Source organism: Melitaea cinxia, chromosome 12 (assembly GCF_905220565.1).
Source record: "Melitaea cinxia chromosome 12, ilMelCinx1.1, whole genome shotgun sequence".
Lineage (NCBI taxonomy): Eukaryota > Metazoa > Arthropoda > Insecta > Lepidoptera > Nymphalidae > Melitaea > Melitaea cinxia.
This window is the reverse complement of record NC_059405.1, coordinates 11,110,816-11,137,538: the sequence shown is the minus strand read 5'-3', so window position 1 is coordinate 11,137,538 and position 26,723 is coordinate 11,110,816. Positions and strand designations below refer to the sequence as shown.

The 26,723-nt window shown below is 31.9% G+C and overlaps 2 protein-coding genes and 1 long non-coding RNA gene across 3 annotated transcripts; 2 read left to right on the top strand and 1 right to left on the bottom strand.

Annotated features, from left to right (window-relative positions):
• Window positions 1-3,310: 3,310 nt before the first annotated feature.
• LOC123658158 lies at window positions 3,311-5,416 on the bottom strand. The gene is made up of 2 exons (XR_006743843.1): window positions 5,334-5,416; window positions 3,311-3,553 (listed from the first exon to the last, which is right to left on the bottom strand). It is a non-coding gene; the product is annotated as an uncharacterized LOC123658158 (long non-coding RNA).
• A 1,229-nt stretch (window positions 5,417-6,645) lies between these two features.
• On the top strand, window positions 6,646-11,258 carry LOC123658245 (venom peptide isomerase heavy chain-like). The gene is made up of 8 exons (XM_045593685.1): window positions 6,646-6,676; window positions 7,477-7,589; window positions 7,857-8,002; window positions 9,052-9,214; window positions 9,743-9,859; window positions 9,952-10,077; window positions 10,787-11,001; window positions 11,150-11,258. Exons 1-8 carry the CDS (start codon window positions 6,646-6,648, stop codon window positions 11,256-11,258), a joined length of 1,020 nt encoding a protein of 339 aa, XP_045449641.1.
• A 5,528-nt stretch (window positions 11,259-16,786) lies between these two features.
• On the top strand, window positions 16,787-25,810 carry LOC123658355 (salivary glue protein Sgs-3-like). Its single transcript, XM_045593786.1, has 3 exons — window positions 16,787-16,881; window positions 22,907-23,923; window positions 24,684-25,810. Exons 1-3 carry the CDS (start codon window positions 16,848-16,850, stop codon window positions 24,845-24,847), a joined length of 1,215 nt encoding a protein of 404 aa, XP_045449742.1. The 5' UTR covers window positions 16,787-16,847; the 3' UTR covers window positions 24,848-25,810.
• The last annotated feature ends 913 nt before the right edge of the window (window positions 25,811-26,723 follow it).

Genomic DNA, 26,723 nt, shown 5'->3' with positions numbered 1-26,723 from the left:
TTCGTAAATTTAAACTTTAATTTTACAGCGACCCGCTCTGGCTTCGCACGGTTGCAAAAACTACCAGTATTCCTTTACTATATTATGCATGTATTATGCATATAAACCTTCCTCTTTAATCACTCTATCTATTAAAAAAAACCGTATCAAAATCCGTTGCGTAGTTTTAAAGATTTAAGCATACGTAGGGACAGAGAAAGCGACTTTGTTTTATACTATGTAGTGATAACTTTTTATCACTCTCGTTTTTTATTTTCGAGTGCATGTTGGTGGTCGTATACATATATTTTTATGTGACTACCTACATGTAATTGACTATTTTTGAACAATGATAACGGCTTATATGACAAGTTTGTTATTGAGAATAATACAAATTTATCCCTGTAGTAGTTAATTTGAATTTTTTTATTACTTTCGAGATTTAGATTTTATTTTTAAAATTTATGATTTTTTTTGTCCTTTTTTTTCAATTATGTTTATATCTCTTTATTTTGTATCGTTTTCTTCTTTTTTATTGTAAATATTTAAATATCGTTCCTATCCTTGCAGCTCGCGGGTGAGTTAAATGGTTTTTAACCTACTTCAAAAAACGAGGAGGTTACTCAATTCGACCGCATATAAGTATATCATATTTTTTTTGTATGTTCGGGAATAACTTCGTCGTTTATGAACCGATTTTGATAATTCTTTTTTTTTTGTTGGAAAGGAGATATCCCAAGGGTGGTACCATGATAAGAAAACCATGATCTGATGATGGCATCCCAGAGAAATCGAGGGAAATCTTCGAAAATCGTAGTGGCGTCTAGCGCATTTGTTAATTTTTTTTTATTTACTTACTATTACTTGTCGATGTAATTGAAGTCGATTTTTTTCGTTTACTAGCAAAGACTACTATTTACATTTATATCTTAATAATTATTACGTAAATAATAAATTCGACTAATGTGATCCGCGTCATCTATCGTACTCTAAACTAGAGGAAGTTATAATTTATGAAGTGAGTTCCGGCGTTCGCCTTCGCGACCGCTCTCAGGGACCGACGAACAGACGTAACAGCTGATGTTTAATGCAAACCGTCTGAGATCGCCTTAAAACTAACGTTAAGTTACACTTAACAAAGGAAATTAGTTAGACATGTTAAACTATTTTGTGTTATCTATTTTTCAAAGAAAAGACTTTTTGAAGTAAAACTTCTTTACGCACGCTTGACTTGCTGGTGAATGCGTGACGAGAGCGTTACGAAAAGTGTAATCGGGTGAGGCGAACGGAAGTTAAGAAGCAGATATAAATCAGTGCAGATAGAAAGAGAGAAAGTTACGTTTCGTAAGTTTTACTTCGGTCGTGTAGTCTAAAGCACACTCGTTTTTTTATTTTTTGAAATAAATTTTTTCATTTTCCAAGTCGATTTTCAATCATACATTTCTTAAGGTGTGTGTAATTGTGTCAACAATGTATATAACATTTTCAATTTCTTAAAAAAAGGAAACTTAAATTTAGTATTATTATTTACTTGAATGCGCTCTTGCAATTACATCATCATATATAATTAATACGCTAAGAAAAAAATCTCACTATTACTCCACATAAATTCTATAACTATCATTTTATAGATAATTCCGTGCTCTACCGGTATCCACAACTAAATAATTTATTATTGGTTTTGTTTTTGTAAATTAATTTATTATTAAAATTATATATATGGCGGTTTAATTTGCTTTTATTTATTGCGAATTATTTTCACGGGTATTGCTAGTAAAATATATAATATCATGGATACACTAGATGTACAACAACATCTGAAAAAGATTCACCCCAGCCTAGAAAATAATGTTTATGCTGCTAATAGACTGCCCATGTATACCCACGTACCAACGTATATAATATGCAATTTAGATACAGATGATAAACCAGGCTCACATTGGATAGCTTTACATATCGATACGAATGGCATCGGTCAATATTTTGATTCATACGGACGATCACCTACACGATATCGTCTAGAGTTTTTAAAACGGAATTGTAAAAGATGGAACTGGAATGTTGATATGATTCAGAGTGAGTGGACTTCAGTTTGTGGCGAATATTGCTTAATGTATTTGCTATATAAGTTTCGGGGATGTTCAATGCACAGTTTTACGAGCATTTTTACAGGGAACACATTGTACAACGATATTTTAGTGGATGAGATGTTTCGCTCCTATTTTATCCATAATAAGCAATGACATTTTGGAAATAAAAATCGTAACAAAAGGAATGAATGAGTTTTATTTATGACTAACTTTGCCTGCGACTTCATCCGCGTGGAGTTAAACAAAATTGTTACTGTTCAGTTCGTAGAGTTATAAAATAAGAAATGTCTAAAATAAAAGTAGAGAAATGAATGAGTTTTATTTGTGACTAACTGTGCCTGCGACTTCATCCGCGTGGAGTTAAACAAAATTGTACGAGTAGGTATCAAAATAGAATACCAACGCCTAGAATTTAAATTAATGCGCCAACATCTAGAATTTTTTTTAATAACGCCATCTATCATGAAATGAAATGAGAACATACCTTTTGTATAATAGCGCAATCTGTTTAAATACCTATTAGGTATGATTATAAGTTTTTCCGGAAGTCAATACTACTTAGTTAATAAACGTATTCATAGATGGCACTGTTTATACTTAAATTAAATAGTATACTAAAGAATTGTAACAGTTAAGTAGCTTATTATTATTTCACTGATTACAACATATTAAATTTATCCAAAAAACATACACTAATAATATCACAATCACAGTCTTCACAGTATTTAGACACATTGTGGCTTTAAGTATATTTACCAAAAACAATATACGTAAATACAAAATCCATGAGATGCAACTAAAAATGCTTAATATTTATAATTTAAGAATTTGTTAACTAACGCTACCTAATAAAATTTTCATGTCACTAGAACAACTCTTAATTCTCACTAGTAGCGCCACCTGTTATACTATTTGCTTACTTCTTATAACAATTTTTTACCAGAACTCGGTATTAGTTTATAGAAATATTACTAGATGGTGTTGCTATTGCAAAAATTAAAAACAATAATAAAAATGACGCGCCAAAAGAAGGGAGCGGTACTTTTCAGGTAAGCCATTTTAATTTTAATTTTTATGTAAGAATCAAAAACCATAAGCCTTTATTTTACAAATTGTAACAGCTAAAAATAACTTTATATAAATAAGCAAAAGATTTATTTATAAATATCACAATCGAAATTCTTTTCTTAGTAGATTTTAAATACATTTTATTGGAAGTTTTCGAATTGGATCACATAAGATTTATCAAGAAATCAGTTAAGATTTATTATGAAAAAAGAAAATACACAAATACAAAATGGGTTTATCCATGGAACAAAATGCTTTACTTGTGTTTCAGAGGCGTTTATTTCGAGTGGTAGATTTATATCAGAGGTGTACGTCGAAATCCTTGTGTAAACACCTGGATGCTTTCCGCATATTCCACCCCAAGCTACAATCCCAACGAGAACGCCTCTGCAAACGAGCGGACCACCAGAATCACCCTAAAAATAATATTAACTAATAATAAAAATAATGATCAATCAAATTAATATGATGAACACTTTTCAAGAGTTGATTGATGTTATTAGTCGTTGTTCGTTGTTTCTTTTAATTGAGATACGGCACAGCAGCCTGCTCAAAATATGGATCAACTCGACGGGGTATCTCGACCTTACAGAAGATCACAGCTTTATAACACTGTTTTCAAGGAGTGTTTTGATCCTGTTGGTGGCTCAGGTGACCAGAGCTTCTGTGGAGAACTAGGGATAGGAAACGCGCAGACGCGATCAACAACGCGCTTGCAATGCTTCTGGTGTTGCAGACGTCTATAAGATACGGTCATCGCTTACCATCAGATGAGTCGTGCGCTTGTTTGCCGAGCTAGTTACATAAAAATGAAAAATAAAATAGATAACAAATAATACTTGATAATGATCAAAAAGTCATTGTTGCTGTTTTGAAATTAAAACGCGGCTGTCTGTCATTCTACCTTCTTGTTCGTTTCGACTGTTTTGACTGCATTCTTCATTTAACTTAAAGTTTAGCTTTTGTGGTACCTATCTCTTTGTATCATTTATTGATTTACTTGCCATATGCCATTATAATATCCCGACGTAAAGAACACGGTTACTATGAGATAGACCGTAAAAGCACTATCTCTTTTACAAGCAACTTTAGTACATAGCTTACTGAGAATAAATAGTAATAATAATTTTAATATGTAATATTAAAGACAACCTGACAACTATCCTTCCCTATGGCCCCAGCGCACAGACTAGATGGATGCAAATAGTCATCGCCATAGAATAATTCACAAACAGTTAAATCTAATAATGGAACGCAAACCTTTTGCAAAGAATGTGAAGATTTATTCTGAAACATCCAAAATTAACATTTGCTAAGTTTGTTTTGTGAGCTAAATAGGTACGCCACTAAACCCTAATGCTAATTCTTTAATGGGAATTTGCTAGGTAGAAAAATAACAGAAAAAAAAATGCAAACAAATTTTTTATAAATTATAACAGATTCTTATTATTAGGTTTTTCTTTCACTGCAATGAAATAATTTAAAATGACTATTAATAACTTTAAAAGGGCATTTTTATTAACCGGCTTTAAAAATAGAGTAGGTTCTCAATCCGACTGTATTTTTTATTAACTCATAATTTTTACTGGGTAGATCGATATATTTTCGATCGATAGATTTTAATGACTCTTTTTATATTGAAAGGGAGTGCCTGTCATGTGGTCCTATTTAAGTATAATCAAGTTCTGATATGAACTTTTTAAGTTATCTTTAATAATGCGTATTTACTTGACTATTTTTTCATCCACCTATCCGCTGGCTTTGAAATACACAGGCCGAAGACGGGCAACAGTGTCTTCGGTGCGACAAAGCCAGCCCTGCGGTCACCAACCCAGCCTGCCCAGCGTGGTGACTATGGGCAAAACACATGAGTTCACACCATTTTTGGTGCGAACTTGTGGAGGCCTATGTCCAGCAGTATGTATTAGGCTGAATTAAACTTTTAACTGGTTTTAACTTTAAATTGGTGCTTTTCGTGTAGTCCCATTTCAGTTAGATAGCGATGTAACAAATATTTTTTGAGTTATCTATAATTTCTCTTTTATAATTACATGCCTATTTACATGACTACTGTTCATAGAGTTCCTAGGTTGTATTACTGGTCAACGTAATTGAAGTTGTTTTTTTTAGTTTGCAAGCATTTATGACTAGACAAACTTTAAACGAGTAATTAGGTATATTATAAAATTGACATACGTTTTCTTTAAACCCATATCCCGAAACAAGACATTGCTGCCCAACTTTAACTCCATCATCACGATTCAAAAAATGTAAGCGAATTGGTTTGATTTTGCTCGAGACTATAAAGTTATAATTTACCTGAAATGTTTTTTTATTTGCTTATCATCACATAAAGGAAATATTTACGACAAACGTTTGGTCATATACATATATATAACAAACCAAACTTTTTTTATTAACAAATAATAATAAACTTACCTCTATAATTCCAAAATCATGTTCTAAAATTTTTGAATTATAAAACTTATGTTTATAGAAGTATTTTATCCTTCTCCAATGTTCTTCGTATAACGATAATACCGTCATCGTTGTCTTCGTTGTTCCAGCTGCTAATATAATATTATTGAAATTTTTCAACTTTCCGTAACTAAAATCAAACTATAAATAATATTTTGTATAAAATTATGAACATACCATAGTAATAGGAACATTGTATTGTATATAAAGGATAGGTATAAGGATTTTTTCTTATTTATTTAAAACGGCTTACTCGTTCACAAGACAATGTGCTGCTGTAACCACATATTTCATTGTAATTAAGGAACCTCCACAAAAAGCTGACCACAAATATCCTGCGAGGAATTTTCTCCTTAAAGCAACCTGTTACAGTTGAGTAAATCAAGTTTTCGTTGCGAAAATAATGAATTTATACGAAAACGTTATGTACTAACTTGATATGGTGTGTCAGTAGTCTTAGCAGCAGAACCACCGAGAATCCTAAAAGAGCAAATGTCAACAAATCTCTCATAGTTCTCATTTTCTTTTAAGATTTCCTAAAATATGATGTTATAAATATATTTATTATATACTTAAGAATGCACGTATAATATTTATTATGCATAGTAAAATAAAATAAATAGTAAATAATTTCATACACTAAAATTTAATACATCTTGAGATGAACCAGCGTCGTAGCGAATTAATTTATCATTTACATTGGACAGTGTATATGGTAAAGCAATAAACAGCATAATTACGCCTAAGAAGCATTGCATAAATAAAACATTAAAAAGAATTAGAAAACTGATATTTGATAACGTTAAATTATCAAAATATTGATTGATGAGCGAAAGATGCTGTCAAAAACCCGACTTTATAGAAACAATAAATTTACTTTTTATTTCTTTCTCATTTATTATTTTGTGCAATCAACAATAAATAACATCTAAAGAGTATTGAATTATTATTTTTACACTAAACATATGGCTATGAAAATTATTTTGAGGACGATACAATTTCAAGTCACAGATGAGTCGCTCTGTGGATTATGTTTACATCCAAAGATCATACATATGCTCGTAAGTTATACGTTCAAAACCTTCTCGTTGATAGGTGAAAAAGTCACCAAAGTTCCAGAACTGTGATTCTGTGACGGATAGTTTCAGTACCTACAGTGCAGTACCGTTCCTTTATTGGCGATACGATAAATATAATGTTATTGTTGATATTAGTTTTAGATACTTCGTAATAAATTTTTGGATGTTATATTGCTGACTAACCATATACGTTTTAACAATATTTATAATGTATGTAATGATTAATGGAAATAAAAATATTTATTATTCTACTAGCTGACCCCGCAAACGTTGTTTTGCCATATATGTTATTAACCCCCTTATCCCCCCCTCCCTATAACTAAGATGGATGAAAAATAGATGTTGTTCGATTCTCAGACCTACCCAGTATGCACACAAAATTTCATGAGAATCGGTCTAGCTGTTTTGGAGGAGTTTAACTACAAACACCGCGACACGAGAATTTTATATATTAGATTATTATTATTTAATTCTAGCATATATTTCTTCGCTCTGATCCTTCTCCTACATGGGGAAAGAGGCTTAAGCTGAGCAGTAGGATATTACAGACTGAAGCGTATATATTTCTTTCTTTATGAATGTGTATTTAAAAAAAATATGAAAAAAACATTATAATTTACGTCTGACAAAAAACATTTATGTATTAATTTAATACTCTTTAAAGACATCTTCAAGTCATAAGCTCTATCACACTGATGTTTGTCAAAATATTTAAATGTCATTTTTATCTGAAAATTTTATATTTGCTATCAGTATTTACTATAGTATATTTCTTTTTATAGATATATTTTGTCTCCGTGTTGTAAAAGCGACGAACGTATCAGATTATTACGACGACTACGTTCCTCGTGTTGTCAACGGGTGGCCGGGCCAGCTCGGAGATGTGCCCTATCAGGTTATAAAGCTTTCATACATTCTATAATACCAACTTTCGATGCTTTAATTTATATTTAAAACGGGATACGTTTGAAATTACTTCGTAACACTAATCCTATTTAATCTTATTCATCATATGAATCGTATGATTCGTAAACGTTTAGTTAAAAACTCTACAATGTAGAGCTTCGATTTACACTTAGTTAAGTCAATCAAATTTGAATTTAAACTGCTCACAATGTTTTAAGTTTTTTTAATTACCTATATCAAAAAATATTAATTTCAGATAGCGTTTAAAGCACTCCTTAGACGATCTCGGATTTACGTGACATTCTGTGGAGGTACCATCATTGGACCAACAAAGATACTGTCGGCAGCGCACTGCTTCACAGACAATCCTAACTTTTGTCAACGGCTTTGTGGAAATGGAGGGTATGACTCAATAAACTTCTACTTACCAGTACCATTGCAGTAATGATAGTGTTATTTATTTTTAAAATTATTATCTTATGTTACAATTTCGTTACGCTCATTATATTTCGTTCTGAAGACGTCTAAAAGTAAATAATGTGGTAGATTCGGTTAAACGGTTACGACTACGCTCTAGTAATCATATATGCTATTCTTATGTAACTGACAAAATATATAGTTATTACATCGATATATAAAAACGAATTATATAACTTTAATTTACAATTGATTGATTGAAACCACGGATTGAAACATGATTCACTATTACAAATAGAAATCAGTGGGTATCAAAATTTATGATATGAATGTGGGTATGTCATTTCATAAAAAATTAAAAAACTTATGTTTTAGATTTTTAATCTTTAAATTTAAGTATAGGACACTTTTCTATCTAGTTGTATTAGGTATTCTTGGGGTTTGTAAAGTTTCGGCGTATTGTCATGCATATGTATTTTGTTACAGTGTTTGTTGTAACTACGTAGGTACCTGATATGAAATCGCTAGTCGATTGCGCCTGTAGACGTGGTTATTACTTTCTTATAAACTACGCGATGTAATTGCATACATTTTTACTGTCTCTGTTTTTAAGAGTACCTACTCAAAACAAAAAAAAAATTATAAACAAGTCGGACCCGCCGAACTTCAGGCCATATTTTTCGAGCCATATTATTTTTCACGAATTTATCGATTTTTTTATGTTTTTTTTTATTTTCGCGTAACAAATCTTGACATAACTCTAATTATGATTGAAATTATGAAAATCATGAAATCAAAATAGGCTTTTGAATGTAGTGCTGAGTAGTGGAAAATGAAGAAGCTAATTCAATTTACTTTATTGATTGATTGATTGGTTTAATGGCTTTCAGTTGTGCCAAAGTAGCACGGTTGAACACTTTATAACTATTTATGTTAAGTGACAAGACACACCTAAGTCTATCTTCATATTATTAATACACTGCTATTGTTATAGTTCCTACTTACCTAATTGTTGTTTCATTAAACGCTTTTAGGGGCGCCAGAACTCTATCTCATAAGTACGCAGTTGCTGGAAATCTAAGGAATCGCGGATACCATAGCGAATTTGACAGCGATACAGACGGTCAATGGAGAAAAATGAAAAAAGTCGTTTATCCCATGACATATAAGTTCCCGAAAGACGACATAGCAATTGTTGTAAATATTTACTTGTTTTTAATGAGAAATGAGATACATAAGTACGAACAAAATATCATAGATAGGTACCCACATCTTTTTTGTTTCAAATAAATATCAAACAAAGAAAGACAATTTATTTAATATAAAGACAATTATTACATTAAAATTTATTTATTTTTGATGGGTAAAATAAACGTGGAAAATGTTTCTAATAATTATTTTACAATAACTTATTTGAAGCTACTATTTCAAGGTAACATACATAAACCATAACCAATCACGTTACTTGTGACTGCGAAGGTTTTTTGCGGATTTTTTTGATGTCCGGCAAACGTTTGATTTGTTTCTGGGTTGCAAATAAATTAAAATTTCTCAACGAAGTCCGCAACAAACATTTTTATCACAAATTTCACGCTTTGCAATAGTAAAAAAATTTAATTCAAAAATACAGCAATGACGTACAAAATAAATGTCCAAAATTTCAATAGTTTCATTCGATTTGAAATCATTTAATATTTTTTTTAATATTTATTATCTGTCTTTCAGTTTACTTATAAACCATTTGTGTACAACAATTACGTGAACTATGTACCAATAGCGCGACGCTTAATAGATTACAACGGAAAATGTCTAGTATCCGGTTTCGGGAGAATTTCACAAAAGGTAATGTTGAAAATTTAAGGCATCTTTTTATTCCGGTAAAATAGTAATTATGGAGACTGAGCTATTAACATGAAAGATCAACCTAATTACAGCACTCATCTGACAAGCTTCTCTTGGCTCATTTGACTCTAATCCCCATGTCTAAATGCAATCGTATGCATCGAAGAAATATGCGAAAATTTGTATGCACTTCAAGCAAAGTCACTGATGTTGGAAAGGTAAATAATTAAATATTAAGACAGCGTAGGTATCGTATTGTTGTTGTAATCAATCATTCCTATTAATAAAAGTAAAATAATCCCTCGTTCAATATCATTATTCCTTCATCTTCCTTCCTTCGTTATTCAAATACTGGTGTATTTAGCAATATCTTCAAAGTTCTAAGTTTACCCTCGTCTTTTCATTAGACTAAATAGATAAAACTTTATCACAAAAAAAACTCTATTATCTCTATATTGCTATACAATATTTAATTTTATTGCTGTGTGGTTACGGTAGTAAGAATATAGCTGTCCTTGTCTTCCCGTGACAGACAGTTCACAACAAAACAGTTCTACTACCACCTCGGAACTTAAAAAACCAACCGATGGCGGGATAACCATCCAACAGCTGGCTTTGAAATACACAGGCGTTTTCGGTGCGACAAAGCCAGCCCTGCGGTCACCAACCCGCCTGCCCAGGTTGGTGACTATGGGCAAAACACATGGGTTCACGCCATTTTTGGCGCGAACTTGTGAAGGCCTATATCCAGCAGTGGACTGTGATAGGCTGAAGTAATGCACCTCACTTTACTGATATTGAAAATAGGAATATTATTTTTTTTCTTTACTGTATATTTAGCGAAATTTTATGATTTCATTTAGTCCAGCAGTGGACTGTATTAGGCTGAAATGATGATGATGATGATGAATGATGATTTAATTTTAGGGTGATTCGGGAGGACCATTAATTTGTATGAACACAGGTGACCCTAACGAGCAGCCAGGCAAGGGCGTTCTCGTCGGTGTCGTCAGCGGACATCGGTATCATGTTGGAAGCTTCTTTACACGAGTCTCATCTTATTACAAGTACATACAGAGGAACAAGAGTAGTAACATCGAACAACATACGATATTAATTTTAACTACAATATATACAATTTTTGCTATTTTCATTTCGTTTTATTTACTTCAAATAAAAAATAACTATTATTAAAAAAAGTTGTTGAATATATAGGTTTTGGGTATGTTCTGGGCTATTGTCGGTGATCCATTTGTGATATATGCCAACTCTATTATGCAATGTCGGCAGACCAACATTGATAAGGGAAGTTACTCCCACCAGAACCCCTTGTGCCTCGTCTTCAGACGGATCTCCGGTATCGAAACAAATTAAGCCACCACCTTCTATTTCCTTTTAACAAAATGCATTCTATTACTACAACCATTAATTGAAATTACTTAACCAAACGAAAAGAAGAAAACTTATAGAGTGATTTTATTTATTATCTAAAAAAGGTGTAAAAAAATTTGAGCTTTGACATAAACTTTGCCTTTCCTCAATAAATATAGAACGAATTACAGACGACATCAATATTGGTAACACTGTATCCATTGAGTAACCCACATGGGTATATGCAAGACAGTAAAAATCAAAGTCAAAAGTTACTTAATCAAGTTGGCCTCAAAGGCACTTTTGAATCACCATTACAGTTTAGTTCGAGCCTAGTGAGTGTGATAGTATGAAAACAATGGTACTGAGAGCTGAGTAATTGTTAATTTAATGTATTGTATTAAACAATTCTTATATACATTTTCTTATGCGAAGATAAATCGCAAGACCATTACAATACCGTATTCTTTATCTATTAAAATAGTTCACAAGCCATTCTCTTATAACAGTTATATGTATAGAACACTTACCGTAGAAGATAATTTCTTTACATCATATTCTGTACAGTAATATAATAAACAGCTTCGGAGTAAAGTTCGCTCACAGGAACTTCTGGTGATTAAACGGAAATTGACAGCGAAGAGATGTTTGTTTTTCGACCAACTCTACATTAGAAAAAAAAAACGATTTAAATATTGCAAAGTTAACTTAACCACAGCAAAAAAAGACTTACTTTGATGGTTTTAACAGTTGTACCGACGCAAACCCCATCAAAATCTTGGTTCCACTGGGCATAGGGAATTTTATTCACAAATTCATTAAAAGTCCATTGTTTATTAACTTTCTATAATTTTAACATAAAAAAAAATATTAAACTGAGGAAATTTTTTTTTGGAACACGTTAGTCTAGAAATACATAAAATAAGCTGTATATTATTCAAATTTAACTCGTATATATAATTACATACATACATATATATTACATACCTAGTGACCTAGTGACATAAAAAAAATTACCACAATTGCTAGATTATAAGCTGGAAACCTATAAAATCTTTGAGTGTACAGATGTTTAATGGTCCGCCATTGTTGTATATCATCTGATTGCGATTGTTTCATAATAGTATTTAAACCACCTGCTACTATATTTACGCGTTTAAAATTATGTTTTCTTCTGAAATAAGAAATTATACTATTGTATAAGAATCCCAAAAAAAACTTACAAAGCTATTCTCTTAATATTAATAACTCAATAGTTACGTATGTATTTTTAACTATATAATGTGTGAATTGTCTATAGAGTCACTAACTAACTCAACTAACCTTTTTCTATTAGTTAAAAAGCAATGCGCGGACGTAAGAACCGTCTCCGTAGAAATAATGCTTCCAGCACAAAAAGCACGGTAAAGTAATTTCTTGTGATCATACAATTTACATATGAAAACCTGCGTTTAAAAGAAAATGTAGAAAAAAACACCAGGCTAACTTTTTAAAAAAATGCATCAAAATCGGTACACCCATTAATAAGTTAAGGTAACACACATAATAAACAAGAACCACTCGAGTTTGTAGTGCTAGTAGTCGCCTAAAACACCGACTGTATGTATATATGGCATCGATTCCCGCTCGGGATTGATATTTGATATGTACGAGTATAAATATTTCTTTCCAGTTTGGATGTCTGTCCTTGTGGGTCTCCCCACCGTGCCCCCGGGAGTACGTTAAGCCGTTGGTCCTGGTTGTTGTCATAAATACCTGATAGCGATCGTTACTCATAGTAGGGAACATATCCACTAAACCGCAGTAGAGCAGCATGGTGGATTAAGTTCCAATCCTTCTTCTATATGGGAAAGAGGCATACGCAGGTATGTTACATGCTGAATGCGTTATGCGAACATAATAAACAGTCAAATTGAGAACCTCTTTTTTGCAGTCGGATAAAAATGAAATTAACTTACATGATGTCTTAATTGACCAAGTTTAACGAGTGCTCCAGATGATTGTAAAGACTTTATTTTTACTAGAGGATGCTGAAAAATTAAAATGAGTCTAAGTATTATTTGTCGTCTAAATATATTGACATAAAATGGCGCCTATTATTAAATTATCTCTATTAACAACTTAAGGAGAGTCGTTTGAAGGTTTCTGTAGATTATTGATTTCAAGTTATTTGGACAAATTACTGTATACGAGAGCTTTAATTATTAAAAAATTATAAAACTCGACCACTTGAGAATGAGTTGCTATCAAATACACATTTAAATATTATCCCGAACTATGTTGTTTGGAAGTAAAAAATATTCAGGGTGCATATTCATAAATATAATCTATCAAACAATCGGATTAAACCTACCTACTTTCATCTTAAATCATTTGATTGTGATACAGACACATTGATTTGATAAGACACATGAGATAAAATATAACATTACAGTAATAGCCCACATTATTATATAAGAATAGATAACTATTTATTTCTTCAAATGAAGATAAAATTCGAGCTTTTCACTTCAATGTAATCAACCTAAGTACAAGAAGAACTTACGATCCCCTCAACCTTACATTAATTCTATTTTTAGTTGTATTATATGTTTATAACTGTTTATTTTATATTTAAATTTTTTATATTTCTATATTTATAAATTTAATAGCGAAAAACAATACATAACTATACATATAATTATATGGATCGTTTAATTTTATTTAAAGTTCACGGTAATTATAAAAAATTATTTTTACCTGAAAAGAAGAAGCATTAAGAGAAAATGATGGGTTATTTAAAAAACTGGATATTATAAAAACTATAAAAATACTATTTGATAACACTTTTAAATATATTGTATCTATATTTATTAGTATATATCAACATTATAGTAACAAATACTGCGTAAATAGCCACACGGATATCCACGACCGTGCAAAATTTCGTTCTTACGCAAAATATTGTTACTTTTTTTACTCGTATAAATACATCATTTTTGAAGGAAAATTATAAATTTGTCATAGAGAAATAGAGTTTACATGTGTCATATTTTCTTTATAATTTTTGTTAAGACGTGTATTCACTATACTGTATACCTTCTATACCTATAACTGAGACGAAAGATTTCATTTCTTCTGATTAATAAACTCAAAAATACTGGACAGATAATGTATTCTTTCATCGGTAGGTACAATGCTGCTTTATCATTGTGATACAAGCTATTTATGTATATCTAAACGGGACGGAACAGCTAAAATAGTGTAAGTCGCGAGCGGAAAGTTAGTGTTCAATTAACTTGCAAATGAAATGTTACACAAAACTATAAGGCGATGTGGCGCAAAATGTTATCCTAAGTAGACTGCGACTGATCATGATATGGAATATAAGGTTTCATAACAAAAGTCGGGCGCCGTTCAACATGATGAGTGCTGTTGTTTTATTGCGTAGTACCTAATACACGACGAACAAACGAAAGTTATGTTTAACAACTAAGTCAAACCGAGACCGGTATCGGTCGATGGTACCATTCTCGAAGTTGTTCAGGATTATGTTTACCTAGGCCATACTATTAAACTAGGCCGAAACGGGCTTTGAAAATGAAGCAATTAAAAGAATTCGGTCAGGCTGGGCGGCGTTTGGCAGTCTTCGTCGAGTCTTCACTTCGAACTAGTCTTCGAAGTGCCTCTTGCCTATTTTGACACACAGTGCCGAGACGTGAACACTGACGAAGGGACTAGGTCAGCCTATGCTCTCTCTCAAAGATAGGATCAGAAAAGAGACTAGGCAAGAGAACGAAAGTAATCAACACACCCTGTAGAATAAGCAAGTTGAAGTGGCAGTGGGTTGGTCACGTGTGTCACAGGACCGATCACCGCTGGGGCAAATGTGTCCTGGAGTGGAGAACTTAGGTTGACCAACGAAGTGTGCCCTACGGTCCGCTGGATCGACGATCTACGTAAGATTGCTGGAGGAGAATGGATGAGGATTGCAGTAAACAGGTATGTTTGGCGCAAACTTTGCGAGGCTCATATCCAGTAGTGGACTGCGATAGGCTGAGGAAGTAGTGTAGTCAATTTTAGTTCAATTCGACTGTAATTTTTTATGTATCTTACCACAGAAGTTCTTACTAGGTGAACCGAATTGGGTGATTATTTTTTAATCGAAAAGTGGCGATTGCCATGTGGTCCATTTAAGGTTTTTTCCGAGATCGTACATTTAAGGTATCCGTAATAATGCGTATTCAATTGACCTTTTTTCCGACTGACTACGTCCTATTACTTGTCTTGTAATTGAAATCGGTTATTTTTCGTTTGCGAGCAACGACAATATCTTTTGTAATAGTATACCTAATAACATATTGCTTAGCTAACATAAACCTATACTAGTCAATTTCTTTACGTTATACGATTGTATCGTATATTGTACTACTGCTCTTGCTTATCGTTTGTTAGCGATGCATCAGACGAACAACAGTGAGCAGCAAAGTCTAATATATACCATTAATTTGTTTATCGTTAAAACATAAGTAATATTAACGTATCTACTAAGTGAGTAAAATAAGTTCTGTAACTGGGTATGCCATACGTATAAAATTACTTTCCACATAGATACTACCCTATATTTAATCCCCAGTTTAAATTCACTTTATTTTTAAGTAAGGCGCATTTAATTGTAGTAGAATTAAAAGATCTAATAATTTCCTAGTTTCATTTCGATTTACAAAAATAACTAGAAGTGGACGTTCACACTTATTCTCTAAATATCTTATAGTTGGAACGTTCATAGCTTCCTAAGTTTACTCTCGGTTAATTAGAAAGTTAATCAGATAAGTAGGTACTGATAAAATAAGTATTTTACACGATAATAAAAACTAATTGAACCTAATTTCTAAAACAAATTGATAACAATAACGAGTCTTTCAAGACAAACAAACCGTTGTTTTTAGACAATTGAAATGTTTTGTTTTAGTAATTGTTTGTGAAACATAAAGATATTCATATAAAAAAAAGTTAAGTAGGTACCTACATCAAGATATTTTGAAGCTCCATTCCCTTTTCTACAATCTTAATGACAGAATTTAAATTGTAATAATAAAAATAAAGTTTAGAACTAAATAACAATATAAACTTCCGAATTGTTACCCAACAATAAGTGGATATTTAGAAAACATTACATTGAAATAACAGTTCTTACCAGAATCGAACACTCGTTTGTTACATTTAAAAATAAATCTATTATTTACTTCCATACAGGAAAATAAGACACCTAACAAAAAATAATTGTAAAACGCTTATGTTAATAACTTCAATAGACTGTGTGGCCTGTGAAATAAAATAATACTTAGGAATTATAACTTTTTGATAATCACATTTTAACAGTGATTTATTTATAACTCTTTTCACCTAAAATATAATACCTATAGATCGACTATATTTCTTTAATATAAACCAAAATCATATTAATATAAAAATAACCAATGTCCATTCAACAAGACAGCAGTGTTAATGAATCATGTCTATCAGTATAAACTCAAACGCTCTGACCACGTATTTAAAAACTGCTACTTGTATTACTGCATTGGTTGTCTGGTTAACTGAGCTTGACTCGAAGGCAGATTGTTTGTGACCAGCCAGTATGGAGGACGCATTCGCACTCGTCGTTTTAACACGTGAGTCTCTTATTGCTTATATTCATGATTCTTATTGTAAGTGTAATAGAGATCATAATGAGGATACGTTTTACCTCTCGTAGTGACATAAAATACCGTTTCAACATTATTCAATGAACCGAATAACACGTTCCACGACCATTGAGCCCCGGTGTTCTATGAACCGTTTGTTACTTTCACCTATTGTATATCCAATGGTATTACAGAACTACATATTTACAACAAAATTTCGAAAGTTAAGGATTATAAGGATTGTTTTTAACTAACGTTCCTCAATTATATTGATTTAATATTTTGCCATGAGTGTATTTTTAATACTCATTAAATTATTTAAACTTAAGTTGTGATTCAATTATTAAATATAACACTCGAAGTCGTTGATATAGTTAAGCTACCATAAAAATATTAAAACTAATGGCAGATGTGTCCTTTAGTAGATGTTTGTGACCTGAGTATGTAGGAAGATGTTTTTTAACCGTCTTCCGTAAAAGGAGGAGTTTCTCAATTCGATAGTATTTTTTTATGTATGTTACTTCAGATCTTTTGACTGGTTGAACCGATTTCGATGATTTTCTTTTAATTAAAAGGTGTTGCGTGTCATATAGTTCCATTTAAATTTAATTGAGATCTGACAAGTACTTTATGAGTTATATCTAATAAGTAATAATGCGTATTTACTTGACTATTTTTTCGTCGACCTACGATATATTAAACCGTATAACTTTTCACTAGTTTTACTGATTTTGATGATTCTTACTTAAATTGAAAATTAATGCTTGTCATGTAGTTTTATTTTAATTTGATCGAGATCTGATGATTACTTTTTGAGTGATCTTTGATAGCGCGTATTTACTTGACTATATTTTCGTCTACTTACGTTGTATTTATTACTTGTCGTGTAATTGAAGTTGCTGTTTTTTTTTCGTTTGTGAGAAAACAATTATTTACATATTAGATCATATCTGTCATCATGTTTTTTATCTGAACTGATAAAGCCTTATACTTACAATACTGTGTTTATTAAATAAACAATATTAATTATAAATTTAACAATAGTTTTTATATACTTAAAAATGATTATTATATTAGTTAGTAAACTAAGTCTATTTAATCGAAGGAAATAATTTAATATAAGAAAATACAAGAAAACATACTACAAAGGATACAATACTTTTAAGGACCATTTTAAGAGTCAATATAGGTACTATGTAAGTATAGGTATTCATAAATACGCGATTTTCATTTAAAATATCCTACTAATTTATATGCGAAATGGGTACCTATATATTTACGATAAAGGCGTTGCATTACTTATTACGATTCCCGGCATGTCGTAACATGAAATAGTGAATTATTTTATAATAATTGTGTTTGCTCGCAAACGAAAAAAAAACCGACTTCAATTACATCGACAAGTAATACAACGTAGATCGACGAAAAATAGTCAAGCACCTACGCGTTATCAAAGATTACTCAAAAAGTAGTTATCATATCTCGATAAAATTTATATGTGACCACATGATAAACATCAGCTTTCGATTAAAAATTATCAAAATCGGTACACCCAGTAAAAAGTTATTACGGATTTTCGAGAGTTTCCCTCGATTTCTCTGGGATCCCATCAGCAGGTCCTGGTTTCCTTATCATGGTAACACAGTTAGGATAACCCCTTTTCCAACAAAAAAAGATTTATCAAAATCGGTACATCCAGTAAAAAGTTATGCGGTATAATACAACGTAGGTCGACGAAAAAAGCGTCAAGTAAAAACGCATTATTAGATATAACTCGAAAAGTAGTTGTTAGATCTCAAATAAATTTAAATGGGACCAATTGGCACACACCACCTTTCGATTAAAACAAAATTTGTTGAAATCGGTCTACCCGGTCAAAAGTTCTGATGTAACATACATAAAAAAAAAAAAAAAAAAATACAGTCGAATTGAGAACCTCCTCCTTTTTTGGAAGTCGGTTAAAAATATCAAAGTTGTAACTAGGATATAAATTGTTTACGGTTGAGTGTCTTGTGTATATAGCAGAGTCTTGTTATGAACAAACAATCTGTAATACATTCTTACAAATGAACAGATTAAATAATTATGTTTTTTTTTTGTTAAACGTACTACAACGACAATATACAAGAAATTAAAGGTACGTAGTAACGTACTTAACACTAGAATTACTTTTTTAACGTAGGGAAAATCCTCATGGACACCCTCCGGCGAGGGGGCACCGGAGGGGAGTCAGACTCTTACTCAGTGTTGCCGTTAGGACAATCTAGTTTGTGGCTACATCAAAGAAAAAAGTTGCCAGTTTTGTAAATAAATCACTTTCGAAATTCCGCTAGAAGTGGCTAAAGTGTACGTTTTCCAATTACAGAGCATGTGACTCAGTGGAGCACAATGCTAAATTGTGCTGATGTTTAATTGGAACTTGAATTAGTTTTGAAATACACCTAAAAAAACTATGACGACTTTACTTTGAAGTACTAACTATAATATACTAGCTGTGTCCCGCGGTTTCACACGCTTTAATTTTTAAAAAATGCGTATTGCGTATGCGTAAACAATAACAACATTGCGCTCCGTTTGACATTTTGACATAAGTAGTATTGACGTAATGCTAAACAAACTAGGCTCAACAGCAATAGCAATACGGTCCATTTTCATTCGATCGAACCTAAATTACGTTAAAGATAAACATTCATTCGGGAATCCCCCTGCCATAATGCGGACATTATTGGTGCTGCCTAAAATTAACTATGTATTTTAGTTTGGTAGTATTGGTACCGTATGGTGGTATGTATTAGTCGGTAGACTTTTAATAGTAATAAAAATATGTATGTAGTAACAATCTAAAAAGCAGCCAGAAGTAGCTAGATTTATTTTGGTGGCTAAAATGGATTGTTTTTTGGCTAAAACCGTTGAAAATCCGCTAGATCTAGCCACAAAATGGCTAAAACGGCAACACTGCTCTTACTGAATAAAAACCATCCACGTGTGAGCAGACCTCCGCCTAAGTGGGGAGAGATGGGGTCGCGTTAACATGCACCACCTCGCCCCGAAACACTACCATTACTAACCTATAAACCTCACTTATAACGGAATAACCATCCAACTGCTGGCTTTCCAATACACAGGCCGAAGACGGGCAGCAGCGTCTTCGGTGCGACAAAGCCAGCCCTGTGGTCACCAACCCGCCTGCCCAGGTTGGTGACTATGGGCAAAACACATGAGTTTGCGCTATTTTTTGCGCGAACTTGGGGGGCCTATGTCCAGCAGTGGACTGCGATAGGCTGAAGTAATGAAACCTTACTTTACTGATATTGAAAATAGGAATATTATTTTTTTCTTTACTGTATATTTACCGACCTTTTATGATTTTATTTAGACGATTAAAATTTGCTGAGTTGAGTTAATCCTATTGATTTACACGTAGAGAAAAAAAAAACATAAAAAATAAAAGTAATTACCTAGTTCCGACAAATTACGAAACAAATATGTAGTGAAACTTGAGGTTAAGTTGTTATGTCGTAATTGTAGAGGGTAAAAACAGTATCGCCAAACTATAATTGTTATCATCAATCAATCAAATTACAATATGTTGGTACTTATAAAGCTACAGTTCATAATGGACGTAAATGTTAATCAATAATTAAAATACTGTTTGTATCAAATTAACATTTAATCGTTAGTTATTAAAATATTTGTTTTAATTAAAGATACGAAAATTTGGATATGAAAATAAAATAAGAATTTTTATTTTATTTTTCCAGTCAAATACATTGTAAGTAGGCCATACCATCTATACTTATATCTGTATCTATAAGTGTATACCTAACTGCACCATGTTGGAAAACTAAATAATGTGCCTATTACCATTTACGTGCTATTGTCATGAATAAGAAAACACGTATTTTATTATACATATACTAGCTGACCACGCATACGTTGTTTTGCCACATATGTTATTATTAGATGCTGGCCGATTCTCAGACCTATCCGATGTACACAAAATGTCTTAAGTAGTTAAAACGTAAGTTTTCTCAAGTATACCTACAAATGATTATATTATTTAATAAATAAAGTAATAACAGTAAACGTTATATAACATAGTTGCGTAAATACATAAATATATGTACCACAAAAATAAAAATAAAATATTATCGATTACTTTTCCGCAAATTAAAAATCAGTTATATTAATTTATATATGGTTTTTCACTTCTTGAAAGGAACTATTATTTCAACCTATTAATACCTATAGCTAATTATGTTAATTAAACACAATTAAGTACGTTGTAACTGACAGTAAGTTTCATAACCCGCAGATTTAATATCGTGCAAGACAACATATAATTTTAATCAATCTAAAAATAAAATTGAAGTAAAAAATAAAAACGAGGAGATACTCGTCTAGTAGGTATGTATTGTCTAGCTAAGAAAATAATTGAAATTCTTGCATTTTCATTAAGACACCTACAGACTGTTTACCATCACTTACAACGTTTACGCTTTATAATACACTCTATCATACTTTACTTTAGGTATTTTATTTATTAATAACAGGAGACGTACTCAGTATTCAATATACGAACTCAAAGAATGCTCGCAGATAACTTGAATCTGACAACTCATTTTTATCATTTTCAGGTTTTACGATTCAACTATTTTAGTTTTTCTAAGTATAATATCATTGTAGGTAGAAATGAGTTAAGAAATTACTTTAAGTATCTACCTACCGAAACTAATGTTAAAAATAACTGTAAATAAATATTTAGGTAAATGCACTGTGTCGCCATAGTAAACTACCTATTTAAAAAAAAATCTGTAAAAATTATCCTCTGAACAAAGAACGACATTTCAAGAAGTAAATTTTAAAATTTATCAACTTTAAAACACACGTCAATGACGTCATCTGCATAGTGTAGCTGCATGTTCTCATTGAAATGATATGACAAAGTTATAATGTATACAATATCTGTGTTTGCTCGCAAACGAAAAAGAACCGACTTTAACACGACATAAGTAAAAGAAAAAAATAATCGAGCAAATACGCATTATTAGAGATAACTCAAAAAGTACTAATCATATAGGTATCAATCAAATTTGAAAGGGGCGCCATGTTGTTTTGGCGACCCTTTTTTGATTAAAAGAAGAATAATCAATATCGGTAGATATACCCAGCAAAAAGTTATAATGTGTTTGTTCATATTTATTTGTTTTTTTTTTTCTTTGTTTCATAGGTTTACGATAAATTATTAGTCAAGTAAATACGCAATATTAGATATAACTCAAAAAATACTTGTCAAATTTCGATTAAATTGAAATGGAACTAAATGATAATCACCATCTTTCTACTTTCTTTCAATAGAAACATCGAAATCGCTCCACAGAAAGTTATGACGTAACACATATAAAAAAAACAGTCGAATTGATAACCTCCTCCTTTTTGAAGTAGGTTGAAAAATATGTGAATTACACAAGACTAAAAAGACAAGTATAAAAATAATTTAATAAAAATAAATCAATGTATGCATTTTAAGGCAGTGCAATTAGTAAGTATGAATTTTCCGATTATAAATTTTCGTATTTTTAATAAAATGTTATGAAAAAAGGAAATATAAGAATAAGTTTTTACGTTTGGGATACATCAATGAAACAGAAAAATATTCCTGTCACCGCCTGAGGGATTTGACCTTAGGGAGACCGATCGCAAAAAGCAGGCCTTGAAAACCTGTTTAAGTTCCGCTGCGAGATGTGACGAGCAAATAAGAGAAATCAAGCACGCCATACATACAGTTTCTTGTAAGCGCACCATTCTGTAAGGACTAAGATAATGTTACTCGGTTATCTTAAAATAAACAATACAAGCAAAAATAAAATGTAGAATTTTAGTAGGTACTTAGGTGAAAAATCGATTGGCCGATATTTTCAAATTATCTATTAACTACTTATAGAAATAAATTATCCCTGCATTTGAATATGTTGTTGTATGGTCTTTAATGAGATGTATTTTATTTTTTCAGTGTTACAACTATGTCGAGCAGAAATAACAAATACAGAGTGGTACGCAGCAAATCTCATTAACGACCCAAACTTCACGCCAAAACCCCTTACTGAGATATTTACCACTGACTTGAATTTTACGCCAAGAATTCCGACCATATCAACAGAATTTTTCACTCGAACTACACCTCCTGTTACGACAGATTCGACCACTGTATCAAGTTCTACTCCTCCGACGACTACGAATGAAAATCGAGAAACATCAACACAAGGCCAGACCCGAGGAGTACCATTTCAAATCGTAGGATTTCCAGTACCTCAACAGCCTCAAACAAATTTCCAATTAGGGAATAACCAAAAAAATGAATTGTCAAGTTTTGTACTAATTTATGACCCAAGACAACAAGCAGGTCAAATATTTCAACAATCATTAACACCGAGATTATCGACTGTGATTCCATCTGCTGTAACAGAAACACAATCTCCTACCACAACGCAAACTTCCACCACAGCTACTCAATCTACAACACAAACAAATACACAAGGATCTACGATTTTGTCGAGAAATCTTCAAACACAAAATATTCCTTTGACACAACCAATTATACCAACAAGTTTCGTTCCCGGACAATGGGGTGTTAGAAACATTGTTTATCCAATACCAAACTTCCCAGTCGGTAACAATAATTGCAACACGACAAATACCCCAGAACCAGTTACTGCAAGCTCCACTCTACAAACTCAGACTGTACAGCCTGTAAACAGTAAACCTATTTTTACGGTTCGCTTAAAATCACCAAAGGGTTCGATAACGAACATTCGTATCAACCCAACTACAACGAAAAAGCCCACAACGACAAGGCGACGGAAATCAAACAAAAAGACGAACGATTACGAAATATGTTTGAGTTCATGCGACGGCAAAAAGGAACCCATTTGCAGCGGTCCTATTGGAGTATTCCCGATTGATCCAGATAGGCTGAAAGGTTTCGCTTCATTGTGTCATATGGCGTGTCACAACTCTTTTAGGAAAGACCGTAAGTAATGCATTAAAGTACTTCGTAAGTAATAAATGTTATTAATTAGTTATAATTAACACCAAAAAGTTAGTAATACTCTATTTCATTGCAATAACCTGTTTGCGCTATTATACTTATAAGGTTAAAATGTAACTAGTTTTACACGATAACTGCATACTTTTGTACTATCTCTTCTATTGATAAAGTGTTTATATATTATATATTTTCTAATAACATTGTAGTTAGTATGAGTTCCATTAAATTCTTTATAATTTCAAAAGCGACGATCTACATTATCAGTTAAAAACACTAAATTTATTCTTAAAAATAACTTTCTTCTCATTGTCAGTAGAATTTGTATTTAAAACCGGTGATAGCTTCACTTATTGTTAGAACGAATTGCCGTCAATAGCAAGTAGGCGTTTTATACCACATTATTCCAACAGTCGACATATCATATTATGAAACAACTATCTTCTTGATCAGTAATACAAAGTAAGCCGCCAGTAAGACATATTATTCTGTAGTTTTTAAACGCCAATTCCGCTGGTTTGTTCGGCGCTAATGCTATAATACTACCCATAAAATATATATAATTGGTGTCCATTGTTTACACACTTTCGATATAAAAATCGAAATTTTTTTGTTTAGATTTAGGTACTAGTATTTTTTACTTATGTGTCACTCACCAACCCCCATGGAATTGTTAGCAGTATCACTGTTTTATAAAATTTATGAAATTCTTCTACTTACTTAATTTAATAAATTTTCATTCCAGAAGTCTATGAGAAAGTAGCAGATGGACGATGTGGAAGGCTGCGTACACGCATTCGACCGGTGGATAAAAACAAACTGAACAGAGAAGAGTTAAACAAAGCTCAATATACAATACTTCACAACGGCCCGGAAACTGTTATGGAATTTTCGTCTTTAAAACGTTAACATTAGACATATTATCGCTTAAGTATTTGTCGAGATAAGTTAAACATTTATACGCTAGTCGTGTTTATAGACGAGAAGAATTTTATACATTTATTAAGTAACAATCCTACGGTTAGTTGCGTGTTTATGTAACTATATCTTACAAATGATGTGTTGTCATTAAATTCCTTCCTAAAAATGTATAGATTTTGCTACTTCTTATCTTACATTAGACATCTAAGTAAGAATTGTATTTGCCTATTGTTAGATAGACTGATCTTGATACTGTTCTTTAATTTTTGTTTGACTACAAAAAATATTCCGTCCAATTAGTTATTACTTTAATTAATTTTATTTTATATTTTTATTGTAACTTTTTATTAAGGTATAATTAAAACACTATTTATAATTAAAATATTGTTTATTGATTGTAGTTTTTTCTTAGTCCAATTAATGATAATAATATTTACAACTTACAAGTTTAGTCTAATACATACACGAATATTATTACATGAATAAATCACAATTAACCTCTGGTAAACCAGACTCCCCCGAGCGCGAGTTCCCGTAGTCTCCCGCGGGGTTGAATTCAACCCCAGCACTCAGTCTACCGCACCGCCCCGCACGGCGCTGACCTCGCATCTCCCGCGTAATATGATTCGATAAGTGAGACGCTACGCTACTTGAGACGTAGTTTTTTGCTCATAACTCACAAGTTTCTACACTTAGAACACAAACGCTTATATTATTTTGAAGAGTATGAACTAAGTTTTAATTTACTGTATAAAAGGTGGTGTTCATGTGCGTATATCAATTATAAAATCGCGTTTGTTTCAGAGTGAGGGAGAGAAAATGGTCTTAGTGCAAAGAAATGTCGAAAAAATATAGTATTATGATACATTTGTCGTTGATTCTACTTATTCTGTTTCTCAATAGTATCTATCTAGCTCTAACCGCAAAAGAAATATATTGTGATACAGCAAAGTGTTTTTTTTTTATACTTGAAATTCGGTGGCCTAGATTGCGCTCGAATCACGACATTTCAATTCCACCTTGTAAAGCAATTACCGTAGGCACTGAGTTTGTACTTCATAGTTCATTTAGAAAAACTAATCAAAATTAGTATTGAAGATGAACAACTCAACCATAAAACTAAAAACAATATTTTTTTGGCAATCATATCCAAAGAGGGCGAGAAAGTAGGATATTTATTTGAAAGCAAACTATACATATTTTACGTATCCTCGAAAAATAACATTATAAATATCTATTCATCAAGTACACAAAATAGACTTTGCGTCGGTGTATAATATGTATACAATTTTTTTATAAATAAAATAAGAAAACTCGATCCAAACGTAGACCATAACGGTGCAGAAATTGGCGGTACGGGGAGACTTAGACCGGCTGAATATTGCTAAATTTCTATGAAGAGTGAATGAATGTTTTGTTCAATTGGTTTCCAATTTCGTACTCAATGTATTTAAATACGGCTGTAAAGTATTTTAAACTCTATTTTTATGGTTTTAAAACGAGTTAGTCATTTGGGGTTGAATTCAACCCCACGGTGAACTGGGGAGACAAAATTTGTTGTGTGAATTCAACCTCGCGGGAGACTACAGAGTACAAAACTTCTGAGATCGTGACATATGCGTAGATAAATAATCTGGAGTTGAACTCAACTCCGCGGTAGACAAGACATTAATAAAAATAAAAGTAGAAATTTTCATTGTTTAGCTGTCATAAATACATAAATATACCTTAAGTTTAATCGTTCAGATTGTAAGCGTTGCGCCACGAAATTTGACGCGTGTCTTGATTTAGCAATTTTTAACGTATATAAAAAAAAATATGTATTCAAGCTCAGTTCAGGTACTTGTCAGAAACCAGAAATAGC